Source organism: Balaenoptera acutorostrata, chromosome 17 (assembly GCF_949987535.1).
Source record: "Balaenoptera acutorostrata chromosome 17, mBalAcu1.1, whole genome shotgun sequence".
NCBI lineage: Eukaryota > Metazoa > Chordata > Mammalia > Artiodactyla > Balaenopteridae > Balaenoptera > Balaenoptera acutorostrata.
This window is the reverse complement of record NC_080080.1, coordinates 36,720,208-36,741,311: the sequence shown is the minus strand read 5'-3', so window position 1 is coordinate 36,741,311 and position 21,104 is coordinate 36,720,208. Positions and strand designations below refer to the sequence as shown.

The window sequence follows — 21,104 nt, the reverse complement described above, 5'->3', positions numbered from 1 at the left end:
GGGTTCCCTTTTCTTCACATCCTCTCTAATATTTGTTATTTGTGGTCTTTTTGATGATAGCCATTCTGACAGGTGTGAGGTGGTATCTCGTGGTTTTAATTTGCATTTCCCTGATGATTAGTGATGTTGAGCATCTTTGCATGTGCCTGTTGGTGAACTCCTTGAGGATTTTAACAGATATGATTTTTTAATTGTATAATGAAATGTAGGAATATTTGGAAGATCTGTGTAACTCCTAATGACCAATGTACAATGATAGAAAACCGTGCTTGTATAAATGACCCATTCAAATGGTTTCAAATTATGACTTTTAAGAAACCATTTAAGAAACTATTTGTGAACTGTTGTTTGCTTTCCTCCCATTCCCTTCAAGGTGCTTGCAGTGGACATGTGACCTGGGTTGAGACACTTAATAGCACCAAGCTAGTGCTTGGTCAGTGATGGGCCCATAACCCAAGCTAGCCAATCAGAGTCCTTCCCTGGGATTTCTCTAACTAAAGATGGAGAGAAGAGTCACTCTCCTTTTCCTTTCTGATTGGGAGGCCTGTCAGGTTATAATCCCAGACTGTGTGTGGCCACATTTCCAACTACATAGAAAAAGCAAGCAGACAGCAGGGAAAACAAAATCAGGGAGAGAGAAGCAGAGACTTCTGGGGGAGAGAAGGAGAAAAGGGGAGAGAGGGAGAGCTGTAGAAAGAGGGTATATGAATCCTTTATCCAGCAATACCCCTGCCCTTTCATCAGTTTGGTTACATAAGCCAATAATTTATTCTTTTTAACTAAAATTAGTTCAAGTTGGGTGCCTGTCATTGCAAGCAAAACAGCTCTGTCTAACATAGCAAAGTAGTTATTCTTATTTCTTCAATGCCTAGGTTTTAAAAGAATGAATGATAGTTTAGTACTTTATTATTATAAGAAAAATCAATAATAATCACATTTCACACATATAAGTTTTAAAATTTTATATATGTACTTAAAGTCCTGCCCATCACTCTCATAATTAACTATAAATTTAAAATCACTTTTTAACCTGCTGTATATTATTGTGTTAAAAAAGTTATAATACTGGAGTTGTTGTAACTTCAAGGGTACCTATTTTTCTTACCCATTCAATTTGTGTACCTTAATCCAGTACTACACATTTAAAGGAAAATCTGCTAATCTTATATTAAATATCTCATAAAATATAATTTTTTCTTTCAGGAAAAAAATTCTAAAAGTAGACCAGCTAAAAAGAAAATTCCGAGGGACTATGCAGAGTGGGATAAGTATGTTTTATATTTCTTTATATAAAAATTCTCTACCATAAAATACTGTAATAAATTCTTTATTGTTTTAAACCTGAACATATCAAATATCAAGTTATGTCAGTAGAGTACTAAGAGTATTTGGATTAAGCACTCTTGATTTTGTTTTTTCATTAAATAAAAAACTACTGCATCCTTTTATTTATAAGAGTAACTAAAAATAGCTAATGTAATACTTATACCCATCCAAAATAAAAAATAACAAATTTTTAAATTAAGAGAAATTGGTTACAATTTTAATACCAAAGTTCCACACAGTTTAGGTCTGATTAATATTTAAGTCCTCATAAATTCCATGTTTTCTAGGAAAGAATAGAGGTGACTTCTAATACAAACCTATCATATATTTTTGGAATATTATTTCTAAAGGCACAGTGATACAAATACAAGAATATCAATAATAAATTTTACTGTCTTGTTTGTATTGAGCTTTTTTTTTCTAGTTTTATTATTCTTTCATTTAAGATTTGACGTGGAAAAGGAATGTGCGAAAATTGATGAAGATTACAAAGAAAAAACTATAGTAAACAACAAGTTGCATTTGTCTAAAATTGAGACAAGACTAGATACAGCAGGTAATTGGGGGAAAATAAGAATAATTTAGTAGTCTCTAAATTTTTTGAAATATAATAAAAGCTGTTGACCCAAAGACATTCTCTTTAAGTGCTGCAGATTTCCATGAAAAGTTTATGGATTTTCTCCTAGAGCTTACCACCTCTAACAAATTCCATTCTATCCTTTAACTTCTTAATTTTATGAGTAAGAGTTACGATATTTAAATTTAGTAAGACTTAAAAATATATATATAAACCTATTTTTTTACTGTAATTCATTTTTCATTCCCTTTTTCAAATCTTCTTTTTCCTCCAAATCCCTCAAATTTTTTTCTTTTTGCCTCAAAACAAAAAGATGGAGGAGGTTGTTTTCACTTGAAGTCCACAGGTGTATAGTACCATTAAAGTAAAACAAAACAATTATTCAAAAAATCTAAACCTTCAAAAATTCTGGGGCTTCCCTGGTGGCGCAGTGGTTGAGAATCTGCCTGCTAATGCAGGAAATACGGGTTCGAGCCCTGGTCTGGGAAGATCCCACATGCCGCGGAGCAACTAGGCCCGTGAGCCACAACTACTGAGCCTGCGCGTCTGGAGCCTGTGCTCCGCAACAAGAGAGGCCACAATAGTGAGAGGCCCGCGCACCGCGATGAAGAGTGGCCCCCACTTGCCACAACTGGAGAAAGCCATAGCACAAAAACGAAGACCCAACATAGCAATCAATCAGTCAATAAAGAAATCTTAAAAAAAAAAAAAAAAAAAATTCTGAATAATTAAAAAAAAGAAAAGAAATATCTCTAAACTTAGGAAACTTTTATCTTCTTTTATTTGTTTTATAATTTTCTGCTTCTGTTAAAATAAGCATTCTTGGATTTAAATTTGTTAAAGTTATACTAAGTTATATTTTTACTTATAGCAGATAACATTTATTTCTAGGTCTAACTGAGAAGGAAAAGGATTTTCTTGCTACTCATGAAAAGGAGAAAGGAAATGAAGCTTTTAACTCAGGAGATTATGAAGAGGCTGTGATGTATTATACACGGTGAGCAGATTTTCGTTGTGGTTTAAACTTGCCATTTATTTATTTATTTATGTTTTAATTTATTTATTTTATTTTTTTGGCTGTGTTGGGTCCTCATTGCTGCGCGTAGGCTTTCTCTAGTTGTGGCAAGTGGGGCCTACTCTTCGTTGGGGCGCATGGGCTTCTCATTGCAGTGGCTTCTCTTGTTGTGGAGCACAGGCTCTAGGCACACGGGCTTCAGTAGTTGTGGCACATGGGCTCAGTAGTTGTGGCTTGTGGGCTCTAGAGAGCAGGCTCAGTAGTTGTGGCGCACAGGTTTAGTTGCTCCGCAGCATGTGGGATCTTCCCGGACCAGGGCTCGAACCCATGTCCCCTGCATTGGCAGGCGGATTCTTAACCGCTGCGCCATCAGGAAAGCCCCAAAATTGCCATTTAAAAAAATGATAATGTTTAAATTTAATTGTTGAAATGATGTAAATAAGCTAAATAATCAGTGTCAGAACCACTTAAGATATTGTACTTGTGATTTATCATAAATTCATTTGTGTTTGCTTTGTTTTTTCAATAATTTCCTTAAACCTCCAAGCTCCCACTTCATCCCCACTTTTGACAGAGGTTCTAACTTTACTGTTTTACAGAGAAAATAGAAGCTGTCTGAATGGAACTCGACAGAAAGTTCATATAGCATAGAGGTTAAGAACTCAGGTTCTATAGTCAGACTGCCTGGATCCTAGTACTTATGGTGCTACCTCCCGCCACAGGGCCTTTGCTTATGCTGGGTCCTCCATCTAGAATACTCTCCCTTCTTCTCATGATTTAGTTAATTCTGACTTATTCTTCAGATCTCAGCCCATGTCTCACTTCTTTGGGGAAGTCTGCCTTTACTTTTCAGACTAGGTTAAACCTCCACCCTACTCAGTTTAACCCCACCCCCCATTTACATACCCATATAGTAATCTTAACTCTACTTTGTTGGAGGTACAATTCAAGTGTGTGTGATTTGGCACTAACTGGACTGTAAGCTCTGTAAGAGCAAAGCCCACTTGTCATTTTTTTAATATCATTGTATCCCTAATACCCAGCAGAGTACCTGGTTCATAGTAGATGTTCATTGTATGCTTGCATGAACTTATGAAGCTCTTACAGTCTATGAAAAGTAAACTAATTTCCTGAAATATTGTTAGAGACAAACTGTGCTTATACAACCACTAATGCTTTCTTAGAGCTAAACTCTGTACAATCTTGCTTCCACCTTTGGAAAGAAAAATTTTTTTTAATGTTGTTGGTGTCTGTAAAGAAGTTTGCTCAACTGTTTAAGTGAACATACAAAGTAAAGAGGATATTGAGGTATTGTTCATTCAGTACAGCCTCCCCTGTTCAGGCAGGTGGATGTCAGCTCTGGTATGGTTATTTGTCTTTTTGTAGATTTCCACCAGTGGAGGATCTCTTGCCTATTACAGGGAACAAACTTTTTCTTGTCTTCCTCTTTGAAGAAATCATAGAGGTGAAGAATTAAAGCAGCATATTGTAATGGTTAAGGGAACTCAAATTGCCACTTTTCTGACCTTGGGTAGATTCTTCAACTCTCTTACCTCAGTCTTCTCAATGCGATGAGACTATAACAGTGCCTACCTCAGAGCAGCTGTGAGGATTAAATAAAACAACATGCTGAAAGGCAGGGTAACATGATGGTAAAGAGAACAGGTGCTGGAGTAGACAGTTGGGATTTAAATCCTGACTCTACCATTTCCAAGCTTGTGGCCTTGGGCATGTTACTTAACCTTTCCGTTACATCTATTTTCTTATCTGTAAAATCGTAAGAGCAGTAATGCCTCCTCCGTGGATTATAATGAGGATTAAATGAGTTGACTGTTTAGTGCCTGGCATGTGGGAAGTACTCAGTGTCAGGTACTCGTGTTATTTATTCTTACATGTATTGTCCATGTTTGGTCTCTACCCAACTGTGTAATTTCTTTATATTCATCTTTAATGATCTTAGTAAATTGACACTTTTTGTGACTTTCCCATTTTTTTTTTTCTGGATTTAGAAAATTTAGTGCACTGATACCCTTATGTTTCCTATATCTAGGAATACATTATTTTACAGCATTCCAAATCAGTTTTTAAAGCAACAGCCAGGTAGGTTTTAAATTCTTCTTTTCATTAATTATTTTGCATTCATACCATTAATGTAGCAAAATTTACTCTCTTAAGGTCTGTATTCCTCAATTACTACTACTCTCTTCTGTTTCCTTCAATTAAATTCCTTTGATAAAATTATGATCATTTCCTTAGATTTAAATTTACTTTTAGATTACAGACTAATTTTTATCTGTTAACACAATAACAGCTTAATAAAGGATTAGTTGTGGTTGATTGCTCCTTTTTTTTTGTACTAGAAACTTGTCCCTAAAGAGTAAAAAAAAATGTATTTGATATTTGATGTTAACTAAACTGGGTTTTTAAGAGATCTGTGGGTATTTAAGTGATCATGTCACTTCTAAAGCCAGAGTCAACGTTAAATCTCTTAACTGGATATTTAAGCATCTGTCCAAACATTGATTTAATATGTTTATAGAATTGTATGTTATTATTTTTGATGATGCAAGCCATATTCATTTGCTAGAGCTGCCATATAAACCATCACAGACTGAGTGGCTTAAACAACAGAAAAGTATTTTCTCACAGCTCTGGAGGTTAGAAGTCTGAGATCAAGGTGTCTGTAGGGTTGGTTTCTTCTGATGCCTCTCTCCTTGGCTTGTAGATGGCCATCTTCTCTCTGTGTCTTCAAGTGAGCTTTCCTCTGTGCATGTCTGTGTACCAATCTCGTCTTCTTATAATGACACCAGTCATATTGGATTAGGGAACACCCTCATGACCTCACTTTAACTTAATTATCTCTTTAAAGACTATCTCCAAGTATAGTTACATTCTGAGGTGCTGGGGGTTAGGACTTCAACATATGAATTTGGGGGGACACAATTGCACCCGTAACACGAGCTGTGATTGTTTTACTTACAACTTTAGATGACTTTCTCTATCTTATGTTTTCCTGTCATCTGCTTGTTGCCATTAAGTGTCTCTTTTACAGGAGCATATCAGTGCTTCCCACGGTAGCAGCCTATAACAATCGCGCTCAAGCGGAACTCAAATTACAGAACTGGAACAGTGCTTTTCAGGATTGTGAAAAGGTCTTGGAGTTAGAACCCGGGAACTTAAAGGGTAAAAGTGTTCATGGAATACCTTTAAATTTGCAACAGGATCTGTTAAAGACCATTTGTAGACACTTATATTTACACTAAAAATATTTCAAATGAACTCAAATTTCTATATGTGAATCATTACCTTCCTCAAGTTACTTTTAATTTCAAGTTTAACTTGGAATTTAAGTTCCTAATTATTTGAATTGAAGTAGCTAATAATCCCAGATGATTGATTGAATAAAGTGTACATGTGTTTTTTTAATTAATTAATTAATTAATTAATTTTATTTATTTATTTTTGGCTGTGTTGGGTCTTCGTTTCTGTGTGAGGGCTTTCTCTAGTTGTGGCAAGCGGGGGCCACTCTTCATCACGGTGCGCGGGCCTCTCACTATCTCGGCCTCTCTTGTCGCAGAGCACAGGCTCCAGACGCGCAGGCTCAGTAGTTGTGGCTCACGGGCCTAGTTGCTCCATGGCATGTGGGATCTTCCCAGACCAGGGCTCGAACCCGTGTCCCCTGCATTGGCAAGCAGATTCTCAACCACTGCGCCACCAGGGAAGCCCCTATACATGTGTTTTAAAAGAAATATCTCACGCTTGCATTTGAATTGTGGTTTGTGGGGTTTTTTTTCTTTCAATTTTTTTTTTATTGTGGTAAAATTGACATAACATAAAATTTACCATCTTAATCATTTTTAAGTGAATAGTTCAGTGGTATTACGTACATTCATATTGTTGTGCAGTCATCACTACCATCCATCTTCAGAACTTTTTAAATCTGAAAGTGCACCCATTAAACAGCAACTCTGTATTCTCTCCACCCACCCCAGCCTCTGGCAACCACCAGTCTACTTTCTGTCTCTATGATTTTATTATTTTAGGTACATCATATGAATGAAATCATACAGTATTTATCTTTTTGTGACTGGCTTATTGAACTGTATCTTTTTATTCAAAAATAAATTTAAGTATAATTTAATATAGATTTAAAAATATTTATTAATATAATACAATAAGTCCACACCAGAGCTCTAGAACTTTCTACCAGCTGCTTTGTGGGCTTTTCCACCTAGATGTCCATAGACATTTTAAATTAAATGTGTCTAAAACTGACTACATCTTTCCACCAACACCTGTCCTCTGTTCTGATTTCCTGTCTCAGTGACTGCACCACCTTGCTGTGGTCCAAGCCTGAAGTATGCAAGTCAGACTCCACTCTCCTTTTCTGTTATCAAGGAGTCATTCCAAAAGGAAGTGGCATAAATTATAACAGACTCATTCTATTTCTTTAAACACTTACGGATTCAGATAAATATAACCACTTAATTTTTCTTCACATGCCTACAAACGTGAGTGGGCAGAAACCATGGTTGTGCTGAGGGTGGATCCCCGTGCATCAGACCTACTGTCATCATAATAGATTGCTCTCCTTTCCCCAGTAGAGTTCTCCTGTGCCTGTATGTTGTCTCTATCACAGAGTACCGGTGGGCTCCCAGCTTTAGGCAGGTGCCTGGTAAAGGTTTTACGATCTCCTGATGGGCCCACACCATCACTGTGCCAGGCCCTGTGCCATGTAGTACATGTATTAACTCCATTAATTTTCACAACGGCTCAGTAAATGTGCAGGCACTGTTATTAGCACACTCATTTTACAAAAGGACACTGAGGCATAGAGAGATTGAACAACTCACCTAAGATCACACTGCTAGTAAGTGACAGAGCCAGGACTCAACACTGGATGAGACATCAGGAGCCCACATTCAACCACTGTGCTACTCTTCTGCCAGTAGAATGGCCTTCTGTTTTCATTCTTCCTTGATTGAATAATTCCTCAGGCACCAGAATCTTCACTATTTAAAAAAAATTTTGACAGAGCCACATCTAGTAATCACTATGGCCATAAAGCATTGAAAAGTCTTAGGTTTTCTTAAGTGGATAAATATCTTCCACTTCAAAACTTTATTTTTTACTCAAAAAATAATTGTTCTGAATGCAATGTGGTATTTGATTACATCCTGGAACAGAAACAGGACATTAGTGGAGAAATTGGTGAAATCCAAAGAAAGCCTGTAGTTTAGTTAACAGTATTGTACCAATGTTATTTTCTTAGTTTTGGCAAAAATACCATAGTTACATAAGATGTTAGCATTAGGGAAAGCTGGGTGAAGGTATATGAGAACTATCTGTATTAGCTTTGCAACTTTCTGTAAATCTAAAGTATTTTCCAAAGTAAAAAGTTTTAAAAAATGGTAATTGTTATATCATGAATATTTCTTTATGGACAATCCCTTCTGAAATCTGAGTAGTAATAGTAAAAGCTAAACTTGTACTTATGCTACAATTTTGATTACACTTATGATAAAATGATTTATCCTCTAGATTTTCGTGGCTCTTTCTAGGACTAAAATCAAACTAGTGAAATTTATGTTTTAAAATAGCATATTGGGACTTCCCTGGCAGTCCAGTGGTTAAGACTTCGCCTTCCAATGCAGGGGGTGTGGGTTCGATGCCTGGTCGGGAAGCTAAGATCCTACATGCCTGTGGCTAAAAAACCAAAACATAAAACAGAAGCAGTATTGTAACAAATTCAATAAAGACTTTAAGAATGGTCCACATCAAAAAAAAAATCTAAAAAAAAAAAAAATAGTGTATTAAAATAAATCAGATATAAATATCTCACTTTTCAGAATTACCAAGACTGATTCTTTTCAAAATCATGTCTAACTACACAAAATTCTCTCATTATATAATTAATAACAATTGGACTAGGAAGGCATTCATTTCAGTATTAAAAAATGATAAAATTAGATATTGTAATCTATCAAAAAAAAAACCAAAACCCTGATACAAATTGCTAAAGTATTCAATTTCTGAACCTAGCTGACTTAATCACCAGGATTCCTTCAGTTCCCTGTGCTGTAGAGATTTCACTAACAACCCATATTCTGGGTCAGGTGCTGGTCAGTAATGTACTAAATTTAAAGGAAGGGTTTTCTAAGTTTTCATAAAGTGGAAATAATAGTAGTGATGATTATAAGGAGGAACATGTTACTATTTAGTGAAGACCTTCCCAGTGTTGTAGCACAGCATGGTGCCTCTGAGGGGTGAGGTACTGAGTCTCTCAGCCCTTGGAGGAGCTGGTAGGGACTGGAGCGGCCAGAGGGCCAGGTCGTTGGTAGTTGGTGTAGTTTGCACAATTGCATTCTAAACTGTTCTGTGCTACATATATTCTTACACTTGAAAGGTGTGTTATAATCATAATGCCATATGTTAAAGTATGTCTTTTATTTTGGTAAATTTTCAGCTCTTCTGCGCCGTGCCACTACGTATAAACATCAAAACAAGCTCCAGGAAGCTATAAAAGATTTGAATAAAGTACTGGCTGTTGAACCTGATAATGAGTTGGCCAAAGTAAGTACAGAAAGTGATACCTCACCTAATTCTATAGTTTGCTATTTCTGTATTTATGTTAAAATGATACCAGTCTTGCTGGAAAAGTGATGTTGAGGATTAGGACACAGATTTAAGAAGTAGGTACGAGGAGCTTCAAGATGGCAGAAGAGTAAGACATGGAGATCACCTTCCTTCCCACAAATACATCAGAAATACATCTACATGTGGAACAACTCCTACAGAACACCTACTGAAAGCTGGCAGAAGAACCCAGACCTCCCAAAAGGCAAGAAACTCCCCACGTACCTGGGTAGGGCTAAAGAGAAAAGAAAAAGCGGACACAAAAGAATAGGGATGGGACCTGCACCATTGGGAGGGAGCTGTAAAGGAGGAAAGGTTTCCACACACTAGGAAGCCCCTTCACAGGTGGAGACTGCGGGTGGTGGAGGGGGGAAGCTTCGGGGCCACGGAGGAGAGCGCAGCAACAGGGGTGCAGAGGGCAAAGCGGAGAGATTGCCGCACAGAGGATTGGTGCTGACCAGCACTCACCAGACCGAGAGGCTTGTCTGCTCACTGGCCGGGGCAGGTGGGAGCTGGGAGCTGAGGCTCAGGCTTTGGAGGTCGGATCCCAGGGAGAGGACTGGAATTGGCTGCGTGAACACAGCCTGAAGTAGGCTAGTGCGCCACAGCTAGGCCTGTGCCTCTGAGGTGGGAGAGCTGAATTCAGGACATTGGTCCACCACAGACCTCCCAGCTCCATGTAATATCAAACAGCAAAAATCTCCCAGAGATCTCCATCTCAATGCCAAGACCCAGCTCCACTCAACGACCAGCAAGCAACAGTGCTGGACACCCTATGCCAAACAAGTAGAAAGGCAGGAACACAACCCCACCCATTAGCAGAGAGGCTGCCTAAAATCGTAAGGTCACAGACACTCCAAACACACCACAAGACGCAGACCTGCCCACCAGTAAGACAAGATCCAGCCTCATCCACCAGAACACAGGCACTAGTCCCCTCCACCGGGAAGCCTACACAACCCACTCAGCCAACCATAGCCACTGGGGGCAGACACCAGAAACAATGGGAACTACGAACTGCAGCCTGCGAAAAGGAGACCCCAAACACAGTAAGTTAAGCAAAATGAGAAGATAGAGAAACACACAGCAGATGAAGGAGCAAGGTAAAAACCCACCAGACCAAACAAATGAAGAGGAAATAGGCAGTCTACCTGAAAAAGAATTCAGAATAATGATAGTAAAGATGATCCAAAATCTGGAAATGGAATGGAGAAAATACAAGAAACGTTTAACAAGGACCTAGAAGAACTAAAGAGCAAACAAACAATGATGAACAACACAATGAATGAAATTAAAAATTCTCTAGAAGGAATCAATAGCAGAATAACTGAGGCAGAAGAACAAATAAGTGACCTGGAAGATAAAATAGTGGAAATAACTACCACAGAGCAGAATAAAGAAAAAAGAATGAAAAGAATTGAGGACAGTCTCAGAGACCTCTGGGACAATATTAAACGCACCAACATTCGAATTATATAGGTCCCAGAAGAAGAAGAGAAAAACAAAGGGTCTGAGAAAATCTTTGAAGAGATTATAGTTGAAAACTTCCCTAACATGGGAAAGGAAATAGTCAATCAAGTCCAGGGAGTGCAGACAGTCCCATACAGGATAAATCCAAGGAGAAACACGCCAAGACGCATATTAATCAAACTATCAAAAATTAAATACAAAGAAAAAATATTAAAAGCAGCAAGGGAAAAACAACAAATAACATACAAGGGAATCCCCATAAGGTTAACATCTGATCTTTCAGCAGAAACTCTGCAAGCCAGAAGGGAGTGGCAGGACATATTTAACGTGATGAAAGGGAAAAACCTACACCCAAGATTACCCAGCAAGGATCTCATTCAGATTCGACGGAGAAATTAAAACCTTTACAGACAAGCAAAACCTAAGAGAATTTAGCACCACCAAACCAGCTTTACAGAAAATGCTCAAGGAACTTCTCTAGGCAGGAAACACAGGAGAAGGAAAAGACCTACAATAACAAACCCCAAACAATTAAGAAAATGGTAATAGGAACATACATATCGATAATTACCTTAAATGTAAATGGATTAAATGCTCCAACCAAAAGACATAGACTGGCTGAATGCTTACAAAAACAAGACCTGTACATATGCTGTCTACAAGAGACCCACTTCAGACCTAGGGACACATACAGACTGAAAGGGGATGGAAAAAAATATTCCATACAAATGGAAATCAAAAGAAAACTGGAGTAGCAATTCTCATATCAGAAAATATAGACTTTAAAATAAAGACTATTACCAGAGACAAAGAAGGACACTACATAATGATCAAGGGCTCAATCCAAGAAGAAGATATAACAATTGTAAATATTTATGCACTCAACATAGGAGCACCTCAATACATAAGGCAAATGCTAACAGCCATAAAAGGGGAAATCGACAGTAACACAATCATAGTAGGGGACTTTCACACCCCACTTTCACCAATGGACAGATCATCCAAAATGAAACTAAATAAGGAAACGCAAGCTTTAAATGATACATTAAACAAGATGGACTTAATTGATATTTCTAGGACATTCCATCCAAAAACAAGAGAATAAACTTTCTTCTCAAGTGCTCATGGAACATTCCCCAGGATAGATCATATCTTGGGTCACAAATCAAGCCTTGGTAAATTTAAGAAAATTGAAATCATATCAAGTATCTTTTGCGACCACAATGCTATGAGACTAGATATTAATTACAGGAAAAAATCTGTAAAAAATACAAACACATGGAGGCTAAACAATACACTACTTAACAGCCAAGAGATCACAGAAGAAATCAAAGAGGAAGTCAAAAAGTACCTAGAAACAAATGACAATGAAAACACAACGCCCCAAAACCTATGGGATGCAGCAAAAGCAGTTCTTAGAGGGAAGTTTATAGCAATACAGTCCTACCTTAAGAAACAAGAAACATCTCGAATAAACAATCTAACCTTACACCTAAAGCGATTAGAGAAAGAAGAACAAAAAAACCCCAAAGTTAGCAGAAGGAAAGAAATCATAAAGATCAGATCAGAAATAAATGAAAAAGAAATGAAGGAAACAATAGCAAAAATCAATAAAACTAAAAGCTGGTTCTTTGAGAAGATAGACAAAATTGATAAACCATTAGCCAGACTCATCAAGAAAAAGGAGAAGACTCAAATCAATAGAATTAGAAATGAAAAAGGAGAAGTAACAACTGACACTGCAGAAATACAAAGGATCATGAGAGATTACTACAAGCAACTCTATGCCAATAAAATGGACAACCTGGAAGAAATGGACAAATTCTTAGAAAAGCACAACCTTCTGAGACTGAACCAGGAAGAAATAGAAAATATAAACAGACCAATCACAAGTACTGAAATTGAAACTGTGATTAAAAATCTTCCCACAAACAAAAGCCCAGGACCACATGGCTTCACAGGAAAATTCTATCAAACATTTAGAGAAGAGCTAACACCTATCCTTCTCAAACTCTTCCAAAATATAGCAGAAGGAGGAACACTCCCAAACTCATTCTATGAGGCCACCATCACCCAGATACCAAAACCAGACAAAGATGTCACAAAGAAAGAAAACTACAGGCCAATACCACTGATGAACATAGATGCAAAAATCCTCAACAAAATACTAGCAAACAGAAACCAACAGCACATTAAAAGGATCATACACCATGATCAAGTGGGGTTTATCCCAGGAATGCAAGGATCCTTCAATATACGCAAATTAATCAATGTGATACACCATATTAACAAATTGAAGAATAAAAACCATATGATCATCTCAATAGATGCAGAAAAAGCTTTAGACAAAATTCAACACTCATTTATGATAAAAACCCTCCAGAAAGTAGGCATAGAGGGAACTTACCTCAACACAATAAAGGCCGTATATGACAAACCCACAGCCAACATTGTCCTCAATAGTGAAAAACGGAAACCATTTCCACTAAGATCAGGAACAAGACAAGGTTCCCCACTGTCACCACTATTATTCAACATAGTTTTGGAAGTTTTAGCCACAGCAATCAGAGAAGAAAAAGAAATAAAAGGAATCCAAATCAGAAAAGAAGAAATAAAGCTGTCACTGTTTGCAGATGACATGGTACTATCCATAGAGAATCCTAAAGATGCTAGCAGAAAACTACTAGAGCTAATCAATGAATTTGGTAAAGTAGCAGGATACAAAATTAATGCACAGAAATCTCTTGCTATACACTAATGATGAAAAATCTGAAAGAGAAATTAAGGAAACACTCCCATTTACCATTGCAACAAAAAGAATGAAATACCTAGAAATAAACCTACCTAAGGAGGCAAAAGACTTGTATGCAGAAGACTATAAGACACTGATGAAAGAAATTAAAGATGATACAAACAGATGGAGAGATATACCATGTTCTTGTATTGGAAGAATGAACATTGTGAAAATGACTCTACTACCCAAAGCAATCTACAGATTCAATGCAATCCCTATCAAACTACCACTGGCATTTTTCACAGAACTAGAACTAAAAATTGCAGAATTTGTATGGAAACACAAAAGACCCCATATAGCCAAAGCAATCTTGAGAAAGAAAAATGGAGCTGGAGGAATCAGGCTCCCTGACTTCAGACTATATTACAAAGCTACAGTAATCAAGACAGTTTGGTACTGGCACAAAAACAGAAATATAGATCAATGGAACAGGATAGAAAGCCCAGAGATAAACCCATGCACATATGGTCACCTTATCTTTGATAAAGGAGGCAAGAATATACAATGGAGAAAAGACAGCCTCTTCAATAAGTGGTGCTGGGAAAACTGGACAGCTACATGTAAAAGAATAAAATTAGAACACTCCCTAACACCATACACAAAAATAAACTCAAAATGGATTAAAGACCTAAATGTAAGGCCAGACACTATCAAACTCTTAGACGAAAACATAAGCAGAACACTCTATGACATAAATCACAGCAAGATCCTTTTTGACCCAGCTCCTAGAGAAATAGAAATAGAAACAAAAATAAACAAATGGGACCTAATGAAACTTAAAAGGTTTTGCACAGCAAAGGAAACCATAAACAAGATGAAAAGGCAACCCTCAGAATGGGAGAAAGTATTTGCAAATGAAGCAACTGATAAAGAATTAGTCTCCAAAATTTACAAGCAGCTCCTGCAGCTCAATATCAAAAAAACAAACAATCCAATCCAAAAATGGGCAGAAGACCTAAATAGACATTTCTCCAAAGAAGATGTACAAATTGCCAACAAACACATGAAAGAATGCTCAATATCACTAATCATTAGAGAAATGCAAAGCAAAACTACAATGAGGTATCATCTCACACCAGTCGGAATGGCCATCATCAAAAAATCTACAAACAATAAATGCTGGAGAGGGTGTGGAGAAAATGGAACCCTCTTGCACTGTTGGTGGGAATGTAAATTGATACAGCCACTATGGAGAACAGTATGGAGGTTCCTTAAAAAACTAAAAGTAGAACTACCATATGACCCAGCAATCCCACTACTGGGCATATACCCTGAGAAAACCATAATTCAAAAAGTGTCATGTATGACAATATTCATTGCAGCTCCATTTACAATAGCTAGGACATGGAAGCAACCTAAGTGTCCATCGACAGATGAATGGATAAAGAAGATGTGGCACATATATACAATGGAATATTACTCAGCCATAAAAAGAAATGAAATTGAGTTATTTGTAGTGAGGTGGATGGACCTAGAGTCTGTCATACAGAGTGAAGTAAGTCAGAAAGAGAAAAACAAATACCGTATGCTAACAGATATATATGGAATCTAAAAAAAAAAAAAAGGTCATGAAGAACCTTGGGGCAGGACGGGAATAAAGACGTAGACCTTCTAGAGAATGGACTTGAGGATACGGGGAGGGGGAAGGGGAAGCTGGGACAAAGTGAGAGAGTGGCATGGACATATATACACTACCAAATGTAAAACCTATAGCTAGTGGGAAGCAGCTGCATAGCACAGGGAGATCAGCTCAGTGCTTTGTGACCACCTAGAGGGGTGGGATAGGGAGGGTGGGAGGGAGACGCAAGAGGGAAGAGATAATGGGGATATATTTATATGTATAGCTGATTCACTGTGTTATAAAGCAGAAACTAACACACCATTGTAAAGCAATTATACTCCAATATAGATGTTAAAAAAAAAAATAAAGAGGTACATCTCAGACACTCCCAGTGTTAACATCTATTTGAAGTGGAAGAAAGCAGGCTCTTAAATTGTCCAAAATCATAAACCTACTCCTGAAGGGCAAATAATTTTCTCTTTCCTGAAGCTTTGTAAGCAATTCTTTTCTTTGAACCAAGTTCAATTTATTATGCAAATGGTGTAGAACTTTGCTAGGTAGGATTAAGCATGAGCTTGATGACTATAAAAGAGTGTTCATTTCTCAATTTGCATGGTAAGCATAGCATCCCTGACAGTAAACTGACTCAGATATACACTTAGGGAATCTGTATTCAAGCCTAAGGAGTAGAGGTAAGTGTCAAGAGCTGTGAAGGGCCTGAGAGTTTACCGTACATGAAAATTAGCAAGGTTGCCTAGAAGAATATACAAGACTCCTGGGTCAGGCACAAAAGACTTTGCTACTCATGGCATGGCAAGCCGATGAGCTTCAAGCTCATGTCCGTTACCCTGGCCCCCAAGTTCCGTGGGGGCGGCAGAAGGCCCAGATAGGTGCTTCACAGTTGGTGGGTTTGTGTCACAGCTGAAGAATCCCAAATTCAGAAAATCCAACACCCATATTTTATAATGGGATACAAGCAAATCTGCCAAACCTCTGTGCCAGAGGGAAACATTATTTTGCTGGAAAGCAAACGAACCTTCTCTCCTCTGAAGGGAAATATTCTCTATTTCCCAGGGCTGTTCTCAGTACAGACATCCTTAAAAAGATAATCTAGGTCCCTTTCTCCAAGTGCAGACACAGCAGGAAGACAGCTGTCTGTGAACCAGAAAGCAGGCCCTCACCAGAAACCAAATCTGCTAGCACCTTAAACTTGGACTTCCCAGCCTTCAGAACTGAGAAATAAATTCCTGTTGTTATAAATCAAAAAAAAAAAAAAAGAAAAAAGTCTAGAAAAAGGGTGGTTTAGTTCCTCTGCTTACAATATATTCAGAAATATGGGAAACCCATGGAGAACTGTCTTCCACCAATAAGTTGTCACTGTTTCCACATACCTTTCAGGTTATCTAACTCTCTCTGAGAGGCAGCTGATGTCCCTACTGTATCAGCTGCATTTATCAAGTCAGCATTTCAGTGGATTAGGTTTAGGGTGCCGCTTAGGAACACATCTTGACACCATAGTATTTCCTTTTTATAATGGTATGTTCATTAAAAAGTTAGCATTATAATATTCTAAAAGAAAAAAATTGAAACAAGGAAAACCACCTTTAATTTTACTATCCAACATAAGTTCATGTTTACATATTAACTTCAGACCTTAACCAAATGCATTTTTACCTTAACCATATGTAAAGATTAACTCAAAATGGATCATATACCTTAATATAAAACTTGAAGTATGAGAGTTCTAGAAAAAACATAAGAGAAAATCTTTATAACCTTGGATGAGACAAATATTCCTTAGGTATGACACAGAGGCATAATCCATAAAAAGTTGATAATTGGGCTTCATCAAAATTAAAAAGTTTTTATTTATTCTATCAGAAGAATAAAAAGACAAGCCATAGACTGGGGGAAAATATTTGCAAATCATGTATCCAACAAAGGGCTTGTATCCTGAATATATACAGAACTCTAAAAACTCAATAATAAGAAAACAAACAGGTTGATGAAAAATAAGCAAGATATTTGATCAGACACATCACCAAAAGAGTTATGTGAATGGAAAATAAGCACATGAAAAGATGCTCAATGTCATTAGTCACTAGAGAAACATAAGTTAAAACCACAAGAGATAACACTACAAACCTGTTAGACAGCTAAAATGAAAATGATTGACCATACCAAGTGTTGGTGGGCATGTGGGAGAACTGAAACTTTTGGGAATATAAAATGATCCCACTGCTTTGGAATACAGGTAAAAAGTTAAACAAAACAATCATACGCCTACCGCATGACCCAGTCACTCCACTCCGAGTATTCACCAAGAAAAATACAAGCATAGGTCCATACAAAGATTTAAGCACAAATGTTTATAATGGCTTCATTTGTAATTGCCAAAAACTGAAAACAGCCTAAAATGTCCATCAATAGGTGAATGGATAAACAAATCGTTTTATAAGCATATAATAGAATACTACTGAACGATAAAAGGGAATGAACTAATAGGTTCATAAGACGACATGGATAAATTTCAAAATAATTATGCTAAGTGAAAGAAGCCAGACAAAAAGAGTACATGTAGTATGATTCTACTTATATAAAAAACTAGAAAATGCAAACTAATCTATTGTAACAGAAAGAACAGTGGTTGCAGGGATGAGCAAAAGGGAAGCATAACAAAAAGATAGGAAGAAACGTTTTGTGAATGATGGATATGTTTATTATTACGTCAAAATCTATTAAAACTTGTGCTCTTTAAGTATGTGCAGTTTATGTCAATTATACCTCAGTAAGGTGTTAAACATGAGGAAGGAAGCAAAATGGTTTGATGTATTTTTTAAAATTTCTAGTTGGCATAAAATATTAAAGAACTTTCAACATGACTCTTAAAAAACATGTATAGTATGGTTTAATTTGTATAAAACTGGACATCTCTGTGTGTGTATATGCATACAAATACATCTAGGAAGATGATCATCAGAATGTCAATAGTTTATCTGAGTGGCAGGATTTCAGATGATTTTCTTCATCCTTCTTTTATTTTATTTTATTTTTTTTTTATTTTTTTCCACACACACACACTGTATTTTATTTTTACAAGAGATAAATAGACTGACACCAAGCATTGTACATGGATGACCACAACAAAAGCAACAATGATTGCAATTACCAAACATGAAACACGCTCATACTATGTCATAATATTGACATTCAGTCCAGTAATCCTCCACTGTAACAGCTCCTTTACTTTGCAGTGAAAATTGATTTGTATATTCTTTGCCTCTGAGTCCTTGTGGGATTTTTTTTTTAATTCAGACAGAAAGTCACAAAAATTATACTCATCCTCATCAGTTCACTCAGTCCCATGTAATTAATTTTTTTTTCATCTTGATCTTTTGTTAGCACTTTTATGAGTTCATCAGTTTTTCATTAGAGTTCTGAAAATGCTTATTCATTCAGTTCAGCAGTACAGTCAGTTACCAGAAACCTGTACTTGTCAGAGTCTTTTCCATGAATTCCTTGAAGATGAAACCGTTTTATAGGAACATATTTGCAAAAGCATCAGAGTACACCCAGAACTGTCTGTAAATGACAAAAGACTTAAAAATGACCATGGTTAAAGATTTGATGAAAGTTCATAATAATGCAGTTGACAAGAAAATTAGTTATTTCTGAGATATACATTTTAAAGTAATAACTAGGATTATTACTTATAACCTTATACCAGAACATATAAGATTTTTAGAAGTTTCCTGTAATGTCTGAAACATTTATATTAACATATTTCCATACATATTTCCATACAAATACAAATATAAGATTTTTAGAAGTTTCCTGTAATGTCTGAAACATTTATATTAACATATTTCCATACATATTTCCATACAAATACAAATATAAGATTTTTAGAAATTTCATGTAATGTCTGAAACATTTATATTAACATATTTCCATACAAATAACCCAATGAAAGTTTAGTATTAGTTGTTTTGTTTGTTTTTTTATACTGCAGGTTCTTATTAGGCATCAGTTTTATACACATCAGTGTATACATGTCAATCCCAATCGCCCAATTCAGCACACCACCATCCCCACCTCACCGCAGTTTTCCCCCCTTGGTGTCCATATGTCCATTCTCTACATCTGTGTCTCAACTTCTGCCCTGCAAACTGGCTCATCTGTACCATTTTTCTAGGTTCCACATACATGCATTAATATACGATATTTGTTTTTCTCTTTCTGACTTACTTCACTCTGTATGACAGTCTCTAGATCCATCCACGTCTCAACAAATGACTCAATTTCGTTCCTTTTTATGGCTGAGTAATATTCCATTGTATATATATACCACAACTTCTTTATCCATTCGTCTGTTGATGGGCATTTAGGTTGCTTCCATGACCTGGCTATTGTAAATAGTGCTGCAATGAACATTCGGGTGCATGTGTCCTTTTGAATTACGGTTTTCTCTGGGTATATGCCCAGTAGTGGGATTGCTGGGTCATATGGTAATTCTATTTTTAGTTTTTTAAGGAACCTCCATATTGTTCTCCATAGTGGCTGTATCAATTTACATTCCCACCAACAGTGCAAGAGGGTTCCCTTTTCTCCACACCCTCTCCAGCATTTGTTGTTTGTAGATTTTCTGATGATGCCCATTCTAACAGGAGTGAGGTGATACCTCATTGTAGTTTTGATTTGCATTTCTCTAATAATTAGTGATGTTGAGCATCTTTTCATGTGCTTCGTGGCCGTCTGTATGTCTTCTTTGGAGAAATGTCTATTTAGGTCTTCTGCCCATTTTTGGATTGGGGTGTTTGTTTCTTTGATATTGAGCTGAATGAGCTGTTTATATATTTTGGAGATTAATCCTTTGTCCGTTGATTCATTTGCAAATATTTTCTCCCATTCTGAGGGTTGTCTTTTTGTCTTGTTTATGGTTTCCTTTGCTGTGCAAAAGCTTTGAAGTTTCATTAGGTCCCACTTGTTTATTTTTGTTTTTATTTCCATTACTCTAGGAGGTGGATCAAAAAAGATCTTGCTGTGATTTATGTCAAAGAGTGTTCTTCCTATGTTTTCCTCTAAGAGTTTTATAGTGTCCAGTCTTATATTTAGGTCTCTAATCCATTTTGAGTTTATTTTTGTGTATGGTGTTAGGGAGTATTCTAATTTCATTCTTTTACATGTAGCTGTCCAGTTTTCCCAGCACCACTTATTGAAGAGACTATCTTTTCTCCATTGTATATCTTTGCCTCCTTTGTCATAGATTAGTTGACCATAGGTGCGTGGGTTAATCTCTGGGCTTTCTATCTTGTTCCATTGATCTATATTTCTGTTTTTGTGCCAGTACCATATTGTCTTGATTACTGTAGCTTTGTAGTATAGTCTGAAGTCAGGGAGTCTGATTCCTCCAGCTCCATTTTTTTGCCTCAAGACTGCTTTGGCTATTCGGGGTCTTTTGTGTCTCCATACAAATTTTAAGATGATTTGTTCTAGCTCCGTAAAAAATGCCATTGGTAATTTGATAGGGATTGCATTGAATCTGTAGATTGCTTTGGGTAGTATACTCATTTTCACAATGTTGATTCTTCCAATCCAAGAACATGGTATATCTCTCCATCTATTTGTATCATCTTTAATTTCTTTCATCAGTGTCTTATAGTTTTCTGCATACAGGTCTTTTGTCTCCCTAGGTAGGTTTATTCCTAGGTATTTTATTCTTTTT

The 21,104-nt window shown here is 36.7% G+C and overlaps 1 protein-coding gene across 1 annotated transcript in view; it reads left to right on the top strand.

Annotated features, from left to right (window-relative positions):
* The window catches only part of SPAG1 (sperm associated antigen 1), a 102,032-nt gene that overhangs the window by 19,440 nt on the left and 61,488 nt on the right, over positions 1–21,104 (top strand). The window contains exons 5-9 of the mRNA XM_057532176.1: positions 1,204–1,268; positions 1,773–1,882; positions 2,795–2,900; positions 5,971–6,101; positions 9,385–9,491. Of these exons, the coding sequence (XP_057388159.1) occupies positions 1,204–1,268; positions 1,773–1,882; positions 2,795–2,900; positions 5,971–6,101; positions 9,385–9,491 (519 nt within the window). The remainder of the gene's footprint in view (positions 1–1,203; positions 1,269–1,772; positions 1,883–2,794; positions 2,901–5,970; positions 6,102–9,384; positions 9,492–21,104) is intronic.